The sequence below is a fragment of the Hyposmocoma kahamanoa genome, unplaced genomic scaffold, assembly GCF_003589595.1.
Source record: "Hyposmocoma kahamanoa isolate Upper Pololo Valley unplaced genomic scaffold, ASM358959v1 93, whole genome shotgun sequence".
Classification (NCBI taxonomy): Eukaryota; Metazoa; Arthropoda; class Insecta; order Lepidoptera; family Cosmopterigidae; genus Hyposmocoma; species Hyposmocoma kahamanoa.
The window spans coordinates 4,425,685-4,437,724 of NW_020654810.1; the positions used below are offsets into that span (position 1 = coordinate 4,425,685).

Consider the following 12,040-nt stretch of genomic DNA (forward strand, 5'->3'; position numbering starts at 1 on the left):
TTCACACATTTGTTTACTGATTTCGCAGCAATGTAGTTATCAAAAGGACGAAATGACGCGTACTGACCAATGGGGCTTAACCCTAAGCTATCAATTGACTATTATTTACAACGACAACAATGGTTGCAATTAATATCGATAATTATAGCTCGATTGAAAAACATGCGGCCGTCGAACTTCTGGGACGACTCGCCCACTGCTCGCTATCTCGGTTACAATATCAGTTCTTTAAATATTTCGTCATACGAGTTTACGTTCTTAAATAAATACCGCGTATGGTCGACTCTAGAATAGCATCACATTTAACTATGTACAAAATACAAAAGTTTCTCGTGATCTAAATTGCGTTCCGAAGCTGAATAGCAGATAATTCACTCAATGCCGAAGGTATTGGTTTCTTCCACAGCAAGTAATAACTTTTCGTATAAAAGCTGTGGAGTGGGGTAAGGGGGTAGATCAAGGCGGTTGAAGCAAGTGTGGGCTCGTGGTAAGGACTCAACCCGGCCCCAGCGTTCGATGCAGAAGCGTCGTGGGCCGGTGGAGCCGCGCAGCGCTGAAAAACCTTCGTAGGGAATCGACGATGTCCCCGTCACGAATTGTACAAGGCGCAGTCTTTGTTCATTCGTGAAACTGTTGAGAGAAAAAAAAAATTAATACAGGAGTCGTATACAAAAAATGTTTTCATTACTACAATAATAATGGGCCAAACAACTACACCAATTTTGATGAATATTATGAGACTGGTTTCATTTTTTTTAGTAGCAGTAGACCTAAGAACTCGATAAGCAGTAGAGCTCCTTGTGAAAGAGTTCATCCAGGGTAGTGTTTCCTTACCTATTTCTGCCGACAAGCAGTAATTTTTGCATTACTGTGTTTCGGTTTAAGTTAAGTTTTGTTAAGGGTAAGGGTACTGGTGAAATTACAGGCACATGGGACTTGTCAGTGCCTCTCCGATCTTTGCAATTTTTAAGGCTCTGAGTGGCACTGCAACTGTTATGGACAGGCATGTAGCTTGCGACTTGTTCGTCCCATCCGTTAATATTACAAAAAAAAGGCTACAATGTCCTGTATTATGAGTACCAGAACTACAAAATTAACTCCGTTCGTTTTCCAGATTAGGTCTACAGAGTACCGGACCCGGAACATCTAGCACCCACAAAGTACCAAACACTGAATGATTATCACCAATATCAGGTTTCTTACCACGGTATGACTTCTTTTTATTTTCCCGATATTACGGAACGGTTGCACGCTCCAACCCGTGACCAGCGTGCAACCGTTCCTAAAGTCATACCATGGTAAGAAACATGATATTAGTGGTAATCATTTAGTGAATAACCACGAAAGTCTTAAAATCTATATGCCAAATACTGATCCATCAAAGTTTCTTCACTTGCTTTTTTTAACTTATGTGTAAGTGTGGACTATACCATTATTATTATTACTAGACCATATACTTAAATTATTTATACATTTATATTGCATGTAAAGTCATAAATTATTTGAATAGTTTGTTTGTGTTCATGAGGATGTTTAATTACATTTTTTAATAACGCAAATGTTCGGTTACCGAAGTTCAGCGAATAATGCAGGAAGTGCCCTTGTAACTCGCTAACAACATTCTATTGTCTCAATTGCTACAGTTAACACTTTTAAAGGCCAAGACCGCACAGTTTATTTATCACACAAATACTACTTTTTCGACTCTAAATCGAGCCCCGAACGTTGCATTGTTTAAAAAAAAAGGAAATGTACGCGGTTTAGATCCGAAAAAATAGTTTCAATTTCAATCAGTAGTTACATACAAAATCTTAATATAATGAAAATGAATGAATGAAATACTCGTATATCGAACATTGTACAACAGACGGCCTCTGCGCTAAATAACATTTTTTTCCAGGTGATTAGGAGTTGAAAATTATTAATGCTAAATCCGGCAAACCAACAACACCGCGGCGATTTTTACTTTTGTACGTTATTCAAGTTAAAATAAAATGTGAATATTCATGAAAATGACATAACAACACATACAGCGCCCCTAGCGGTCACAAGCGCAAGTAAAATTTCAGATTTCATTACAGAAAAAATTTAAATGAATGAATGAAATATTCTTTATTGCACATAAATATTAGACTAATATTTACGAGGAAAAGTAATGTAAGTGTAACAGAGTAAGCCAAAATTATTGCAAGTAACAATTTCTTCTAGGCATCCTTGGGACGGAAATTTAAGAATTTTTTTAATCGGCCGATAATGACAAATGTTATTAAACTTGTCCTTGATAAACTATTCCAGCTGAAAGTTCAGCTGTTACATATAGGTTGATAGATAAAAATAGATACGATATCGCTCTGTAGGGAATTTCTAATTAAAGATAACAAACTGATAGCTACTATGTATTTGGTTCAGTTCGCAGTGAATTCACTGAAAAGGAACCACTAAAAAAAACATCAAGGATTTTTTACTATTAATTTGAGTACAGTAATTTTCAGGTAAGTTTTTGGTACTCAATTTTGGTGACAATTTTTATTATTTAATTACTCGAATGTATCATCGCGAAATATTAAAGAATGTTTCAGGTTACCACACTCGAATATTAAATAATACTTCATGATGATATTCTATAAATATTTAAATAAAAAGAAATTGTCACCAAAATTGAGTACAAAAAACTTACCTGAAAATTTACCCAGTACACAAAATTTCATCAATAGTTGGTCTTCCATCATTTTTCTGTTATAAAATCCTTGATTAAAAGAAAATAATTTACATTGATGATCTACTGAGTGAGTCAGACGAAATGGATCCTGTGAGACAACTCTATTTCTATTTTTGTTTTTATCATTTGGCGTGTCAATCAGGGCAGGTAAAATCGAGTACAATCATTGTATCTTACCCTGCAACTAAATTATCAGTGTAGCTGTGCTGATGCTTTCGATCTTTTGTAACTACAACTTAGTAGCAACAACAACAACGGGGAGCATAATATTAGTAAATAAACATGGCTGTTTACAAAAAACAGAAATTGACAAAAAATAAAGTACATTGGACGTATCGAAATATCCGACCAAAATATGATGCGCACACTGTATATTATACATAATAGAACAAAGGTATTTACCGGTCGATAGCCTGCCAGAACCAAATGATGACGGGATGGTGGTCGTGGTAGCCACCGCGGTACTCCGTATTTGCTCTCCAGTCGTTTACGTCAAGTTCGGGTGCGCCTGCGATCACCAGTTCCAACTCCCGCGCGTCGAACGCCGCCACTAGGCGGGGATCTACTACCTGAGCACATGAGAATGTTCTTTATTTATAACGTATACATTTATTACTGTTATATTTTATGTGGTGGTGGTGTTGTTGTTTGAATTGCTTCTGTAGTCGAACGGTCACCATTCTGATCTGCCATGCGGAGGTCCCAGGTTCGATTCCCGGACCGGGAGAAATATTTGTATGGCTTAGATTTCTTTCTCTCGTGTGCTTGGATGTAATTTGTGGTTATCTATGTGTGCATCCATGGCACCCGCGACTCAGGGTTTCCCTAGTGCGGAGCCATGAGTGTGCTTCTTTTATTATTTATTTACATGGGCTTCGTTTATTTTCCACGCAAGTGGTAAGACGAGGTTGTCGCGACGCATGCGCATGACACACAATTATTATAAAAAGTTGTATAAAAAGCAAATATTTTGCAATTATACATACTTGACGGTAATAATATTAGTGCATTGTTTTTCGCTAACGGTTTTAAATTGAAAATTGAATCACTATCCTAGGTGTTGTAACGAGCGACTAAGCAGAAACCCCTAGAATTTTAGGATCTAGGCAAACCTTATTCTTAAATAACAATGTGCTAGACAACCACACCTGATCTCAAACTAGCAAAATTTCTATACTTAATATTTTAACGGAATTCACTACGGGACACTATTTAGAACACGAAAGGTCATTTTACAAATTGATCCTACCGGGAACCGAACTCAGGACCTCCTCATCCAGCGCTTGCAGTACAAACCGAGTTAGGCCACTCGGTCGTCAAAAGACAGGTCTTTGTCCCGTAAAGGACCATACCAGTTTGTCATACCCCTATAGATCTAGTTAGTGCCCAAGTATCCAAGTGTTTTGATTATGTAGCAAATAATTAATGAAACTATTTTTTCCGTTTTAATTTGCGTATATTTGTTTTTCAAACAAATTACGTTTCAATTTAATCTAATTTAACATTATTAAATAATAACAAATTTAATTTAATAAAAATTCACATTGTTAAAATAAAATAATTTGTAAAACATATGTAGCGTAAATTGGAATGTTCTTTGGAATATTCAAAATTAATTAATTAAATTAATTAATTAATTTAATTAATAACTTTTGTAACTATAGCAAAAAATAGGGTGCTTTGCATTAATATTAGGTAGAACTGATTGATGACGTTACCACCTCAGTCAATCGTGACCATGGGGCCTGTAAAGGGCCCGAAACGTTGGTTTGTTTGAAAAAACAAATATACGCGATTTAAATCCGGAAAAATAGTTTCATTTCCTATGTGTAACAATCGCGAAAACCTAAAAACTCGGTAGTAAATAGTTATAATTACTAATACAAAGATCGAACTTCACTTTAAAAAAATTCCTTCGATCCGGCGGGTTTCAAACCGACGTCTTCTAGCAAATCGTGGCAGACGCTAGGCGCACTAAGTCACGGAACGAACCAGAGGACCTTACGAATCTTTCTATGTAGTGATGCAGATCTTTGTTTTTTGGTTTTTAACGACTTTTTGCCGCAGCGCCATCTGTGAGAAATTTATTTCTTCACTCAGAGAGGTACGTTTACAAGTACCATCGCTGACTAGGGATGTCGCTTTAATCATTGTAATTCTCAAGTTTTTATTGAATGTGTGTGAAATTGCTCCACTAGTTTGTTATAATTATTAATTACAAAGATAGAACACTTAGAAAAAATTCATTCGATCCGGCCAGATTCTTGAACCGAAGTCGTCTAGCAGACGCTGTGCCAACTAAGTCACGGAACGAACCGGCTGACCTAACGAACTTTTCTATTTTCTTTTATAGTTTCTTCTGTTTTTGTAGGTAGTTTTGTATGTCTCAAGGTAATAAAACTTCGTGACATTCAATATAAACTTAAAAAGACAAATTTTTTCGAACTGACAGGTACTTAATTTATTTGTATTGGTTTTTTTCGGCTTTTATCTTAGTAAGCGACATCTGTGGGAGACATTTGAAGCTTCTCAATAACTCGAAAAAATCCAACACAAGAATCTGTAACAAAGACTAAGAGAAATTGTTAAAGTCAGCTGACTCGATCTGTAATTGGATTGGTGAAGCAGTGGCCCTAGTTTCCGGTCAGATCGAATTTTCCTTAGTGTTCGATCTTTGTACAGAATAGAATATAATAAGTTTTATTGCACACAAAATAAAAACAGTGACAATGCAAAACATAGTTAAAGGTACTAATCGCTAGACAGCGACTTCTTTCAGGCAACCTTACAAATTATTACGGAGTTATAGATGGAGGGCAGTTGATGGTGCACAAAGCAGTTAAACGTTGTATTAATTGAACCAAATACTTAAAAACTTTTTATTGTAAATGTGCTTATTATTATTGTATCTATTTTAGACACTCGCCTCTCCGAAGGCCTAAAATATTAATTTTGAATTTAAATGGGAGAGCCGGTATTTCCCGGCAATGGCACAGTCGGCCGGGGTCAGGGACTCAGATTCAAGAACCGGCGAATAATACGTGCCGTATCCAGCCTTGTGCATTTTTGCTGGAAGCGACACGCCACACAAATCCAACCGCCTCAAGCTGTTAGGGTGACTGGAATTAACCCATTTGAGGATAAAACAATTGGTATTATTTCAGTGGAGTCCATATCCCACATGTCGGTGATCTCGTGCGCCAGGTCGAGAGACTTCCGGCGTTTCTCGGTTTTATTATTATTATTATTATTATCAAAAGATATGGAGAGTAAAGTACCTCGTGAAACCCTCTAACCAGCCATTCCGTCTGGTCGGCGACGCCACGCTCGACGCGCCAGCGAACCAGTCGTTCTAGATAGTCCTTTTTGTTGCGATCGGTGACGGGCAAATCGCGGCCGCCTGGGCGCAGTTCGCGCTCCAGCACCCGCCCGTCGGCCAGGCGTTCTGACACCGCGAATGTTAGTTCCAGTGATGACACGCTACAAGCGCTCTGTGGAGGGACAAAATAGTATAAATAAGTAATCAAATTTGGTACGCTGTTGTAGAACTGTTGTTGGTACATTAAGAGTTGACAGTTCGAATTCCGGTGACGGAAACTTGATGTTTTATTTTTCAATAATAATAATAATTTGTTTTCATCAAATGTTTACAATCCCACTTATGTAATAGTTTAAGAAAATATAGCAGTTTAACCATTGACTTTGTACTAGTTTTTGATATTGACAAAAATGTTCTTTACCTTTCGTACTAATCGAAACTGTGTTACATCAAGGTAAGATTCTGACTCAAACGAATATACTCTTTACGAATCAGTTATAAGAATTAGTAGTATAGCCTATTTATGAATAAAAAAACACAAAAGAAATGACGAGCTACTCGTACGCCTGGTCTTAAGCGACACACCTGTTCATAACAGTTACAGTGCCGCTCAGAGACTGCCACTGCGCCATGGACACACAAATAGACAACCACAATTTACACCTAAACTCACGAGAGAAATAAATGCAAACAAATATTTCTCCCAGCCCGGGAATCAAACCCGCACCTCAGAGTGGCAGTTCAGCATTTTTTTTTTAAACCAAGAGACGGGACGAAATAGTCGTGCGCCTGGTGGCAAGCGACACGCCTATCCCTATGGATAGCAGTTAGACTGTCACTCAGAGTTTTAAATCGAAAATGCGCCCGTACCCCTGAGACATAAGTTGACAAGTCTCATGTGCTTGTAATTTCACCAGCACTCTTACCCTTCAAAACCGGAACGCAGTAATGCTCACATTGCTGGTTTGCTGCACGAATAGGTTAGGTGGCAGTATTTCCCTGGACGAACTCTTTCACAAGGAGCTTTTCTGCTACTTCAATTTCTTAGTAACATTTGTTTAGAATGTTAAGTCGTTGCAACACGTTGGGGACGTGAGAAGGTGAAGTTGAAGATGAAGTCCTTTTTTTTCCTTGTAGGAGCCTAACAGTAACATGTATGCGGGTTGACGATATTGTAAAAATAATTATGTCATGTCCCAGATAATTATACCCAACGCCTGGTGTCAAACTAGGGATTCCCTGTACTATCAGTGCTATAGCAACGGAATTCACTCTGGGGTACTCCAGACCAGAGCCACTTTAGAAAAGTTAATTTCCCAAATGAGTCCTACCAGTAATCTAACCCGGGGCCTCCTCATCCAGCGCCCAGAGTATAAACCGCTGGGCCGCTAATGTCGTTAAAAAAATTGCTACAAACTGTTGAAACAGCTGCTCTTTCAGAAAGTAGTATAATTTTTTTACGTGTCGTGAATTGATGGCATAAAACCTGTGGCAAATAAGAACGCCTTTGGCCAGCTGTAGTTCGGTTGAAATAAGTTTAAAAAGCTTTAAATACTTTGTGAAGGACCGTAACTTCTTTACTTCCATTCCATTGACAATCGTCGTAAATCTGAATGTGGAACATATTGCGTGTAACACAATCCGTAGGGGATCACTAGTTTCCGGAGAATTCGTACAAAAATAAACGCAGTTCATCCAAATGTAGAGCACAACGCTAGTTTTGTGTGATGCAAACTAGATGGCGTTAGCAACCTAACTTAATTTAAACCAAACTCATGATTTTCATATCAAGATGTCAACCTACTATCCTGTCCTTTCATATAGGCCAATTCTAAATGGTTTCGGAGAAAATTTTACAACAGGTTTCTTCAATGTTTATTCTCAGAAATTACAAAAACGATTGAAACGCCAAAAATCAGAAAGCTATCTAAATATTTATTAATATGATACTAAATCACTGTACATCCCAAAAGCGGAGACGACGAAAATAAAACAATTTTATTGAAACCGTTTAAAATATATAAGCCACAACACATACCTGCAACCATCGTAGCGAAGCAGCGAATTGAGCATCAAGGGCGTCGACGTCCTCGAGAGCGGGCGGCAGTCTCAGTAAGGCACGGTAGAGGGCGCGGGTGAACCATGCTTCGAGCAGGTAGCCGTGAACTAGCGCCAGGCCTAATACGCGACCCGAGAAACGGAACCTGAAAGAAAGGAAGCATTTTGGATAAATTATTTGCCAAAATAACATTTTTTTTTAAAATTATAATATCAAGTGACGGGACGAACAAGTCATGCGCCTGATGGTAAGCTACACGCCTGTGGTAACAGTTGCAGTGCCACTCAGAGCTTTAAATCGCAAAAATCTGAGGGGCACTGCCACTGCGCCCGTCACCCTGAGACATAAGTTGACAAGTCCCACGTGCCTGTAATTTCACCAGCAACCACCCTTCAAAACCGGAACACAGTAATGCTGATATTACTGTTTGGCGGTAGAAATTGGTAAAGTGGCAGTACTTACTGCTGCTAACATACTTACTTATATACTAAATAAGTATACTACAAATTCAGTTCTGGGTTGGCATTGGTGTACAAACACCATATCGGGGCCCCGGCAAACGTTTCAAACTGCGGCCTTCATACAATTAACTTTGTCGTTGTTTCATTTGTTAATTGTTTTCGTAGATTTCGTTAGACCTGAGGTAAACGATTCTATTATGGGGAACTGCATACGTTGTTACAATAAGATTCCGGAGCATATATTTAGATTATAATTTCCTAAATTTAAAACTTACTTTAAAAGTATATTTATATATAAATTGAAGACTACTTGTTAGGTAAAGATGTATGGATAAACGACATGGCTGTAAATTCCATACAAATTTGATTCAAAGTGTATTATTCCGTAGCATTTAAGTTTATTTGAAAAGAAATTCTTGCTCGTTCTACTCAGGGCACTCAGCACAGTGAATGAGCTTAAAAAATGACGTTTTCGGGTGTAATTTAATTTTACCCATGGAATAAATGATTATCATAGTGTCTCTATACACTTCGGTTACCTTTCACGAGTCAAAGCCTTTTTATGTTGGAACCCCTTTGCATTTTGATTTTGAGTTTTGCACCATCTAATGTTACACTATTAACAAGCCAGGTGATAAAAGTACTAAACCGCAATCAGTTTCTATGCTGATGCTCAAGAGAAGAAATGACTGCTTCTTTTGATAGTCGTGTCTCGCTTTCTTTACAAAATATAATTATGCAAAATTAAGAATAAAAAACACAAAACTTTAAACTTGAGAAGCAAAATCGGTAAAGCATTATTCTAAATACAATTATATTTTTAGTTATGTACTCTCGGACAACATAGCGATAATAAAGAACGTCACACACCACTAGCAAAGAGATAGAGTTACAAAATATTTTCGACTGTTTCGACGGTCGCGCACGCACAAAAAAACGCAGCTGTGTTCGTATTTACCGACGTTAATACCAACTTTTATGTGCAGTAAATTAAATTCTATTCAATATTTTCTTGGTTATATCTAATGTAAAGGTGCTCAGACGTCGACTGCGCTAATAAGTTGGTGATATAATATTTTTATAGTGGGAATCTGATATTCTATTTGTCGTAATTTTTGTAACTTGAGATTGAATTTCTGTGCCACGTTTTTCTACTTAAATTTTGTTATTTCTTTTAGTGCCGCGTGTTTCCTGGTCATGGGCAGGACCAACCTATACCTTCACGTGGATAAATGCTACTTTGAAATGGATAATACGCATCGTCTTATTAATGTTTAGAAATTATTTAAATCGACTCCAAAAAGGTGCTGGTCCACGATTCGACTGTATATATCTTTTTGTATATATGTTACGCGATAATTCTAAACAGATAATTTGTAAACAGATTTTGATGATTCTTTTTTGTTGGAAAGAGGGTACATCAGTATTTGTCCCATTGAAATTGGAAAGAAATATTCGAACTCTAAGGGTGGCAAACTAGGGGATGAATCCGATTTCGCGCATTTTCCGGTAACCGATTTCAATGAAACTTGCAAATAGATATAATTATATAATTCCACAAACTTTTGAGGACAGTTTTTTTTACAAAAATGTTATAATTATTGATGTCGCTTTGTGATTTGAATTTATTCTGGAGGGCTAACGAGTAGAAAGGCTCTTTGATGGCAGATTAGTGAACATAGTCATCAAAGGACACCAGTAGCACCAGATGCGTCATTTAAGCGTTTCCGGCAAGAAACAGTTTTATTCTCGCTTCTCTTGAAGGACACCATGTTAACTCAAAAAATATTATGCTTACCACTAACTATAACGGACCTGCCATAAAGATCCTATCTACATATTTATATAAATAAATATAAATAATAATAATAATAAATAATAAGGTAATAAGGGTGCTGGTGAAATTATACGCACATGGGACTTGTCAACTTATGTCTCAGGATGACGGGCGCAGAGGCAGTGACCCACAGATCTTTGCGGATTTAAGCTTTGAGTGGCACTGCAAGTGTTATGGACAGCATCAGGTCACTTCATATTATAAATTAAAAAAAAACGTCTTGACGCGCGTTAGATCGTTCTGATGACGAGAGGCAGTGCACGGCGGTCATCTGAACAGAGTACCAGTAAATTTTTGTCATCTAAATCGAGCCTTAATAAACAAAATGACTTCTCGTCACCTCGAAAGGGACAAGCTACCGTTACATCCATTGTTACTTATAAGGGTGGCTCCATACCCCGCCGTTACTCGGGCTTATAGGCTTCTGGATCATGCATTGTTGACACTAAAAAGGTGGGGAAAATCAATAGGGTGCTACTAAAAAGTATATAATTATAAACATGTACAGGTCTAAATGTAGAGCTTGGTCATTTGTTTTTGTTTCCAGTTCAAACATGTACAGATAGGATAGTGTAAATATGTACACTTTGTTTTTATTTAGTAGGCCGTATTTTTGGATAGTGGAGAAATTTTCAAATTCCGAAGACTAAAAAAAAGTTGTTATTGACGAATAAAGGGTTGGTTACATTTATTTCGTACAATCAATTTGAGTAATCATAAAAATTTTAATATTGTACTCTTATAGACTTTTCTGAACGATTATTTTATTAACATGCTTCTTTTTCACGATATTAAATAACACGGCATTCTAATGCTTGAAAGAAACATCTGTTTTTCAACGACTTTTGAAAAAGAAAAAGTGAAATGAAACGTTTTTCGGATCTAAATTGCGTATGTTTGTTTATTCAAACAAACCAACGTAACGGGCCTTTTACTGGTTCTATGGTCACGGCTGAGTGGCTGTAAAGAGCCCGAAACGTTGACTTGTTTGAAAAAAAAAGAATACAAATATACGCGATTGAGAACGAAAAAATAAGTTTTCATTTCAATTTTAAAATAAATTTGACTTTCCATACAAACAAAATATAGTCGAAACACATGAAGCAAATCAAAAAGAAATTAATGTTATGTATAATGGAACTGCCGTTCTATCATACATCACGCTTTCCTGCCAAAGCAGGGGTACGCAGAGACTACGGAACGCCACCTTACTCTATAAAGACACAATTTTTTTTTTGTTTATAAAAGTGTAAGTGCGCATTTGAGCTCTATGTCTCCTGATAGAAAGTGACGATGAGGTCGACGATGGAACATGTACACCTAAATAATGCCTATTTACTTTGAAAAGGTCTAAGTTATAACGTTCAAGGAACAAGTCTGCACCCAGGGAATTCCACTCCATAGCAGTGAAAATGTGAATCTAACTTTTCTAAATTGGTGCTTAGAAAATTTAGTTTTTCCATAAGTACTATTTTTTCATAGTTGCTATACGTAGCAAGTTTACAATTACGCAAAAGGTACGTCAATTTTCGTACCTAGCAACGTAAAACGACAAAATTTCTTTGCGAACTAAATACGTACGTAAAGTAAGTACGTGTACACTTAAGTCCAATAAAGAAGCAGTCCATTAAAGCTTCACAACGTG

At 37.1% G+C, this 12,040-nt stretch overlaps 1 protein-coding gene across 6 annotated transcripts in view; it reads right to left on the minus strand.

Annotated features, from left to right (window-relative positions):
* Positions 1-6: 6 nt before the first annotated feature.
* The window catches only part of LOC113237569 (E3 ubiquitin-protein ligase HECW2), a 159,773-nt gene continuing 147,739 nt past the window's right edge, over positions 7-12,040 (minus strand). For all 6 annotated transcript variants that reach the window (XM_026474129.1, XM_026474132.1, XM_026474128.1 and 3 more), the window contains 4 exons: positions 8,077-8,242; positions 5,998-6,210; positions 3,122-3,288; positions 7-630 (listed from right to left, as the gene is read on the minus strand). In XM_026474129.1, the coding sequence (XP_026329914.1) occupies positions 372-630; positions 3,122-3,288; positions 5,998-6,210; positions 8,077-8,242 (805 nt within the window). In that variant the 3' untranslated portion in view covers positions 7-371. The remainder of the gene's footprint in view (positions 631-3,121; positions 3,289-5,997; positions 6,211-8,076; positions 8,243-12,040) is intronic.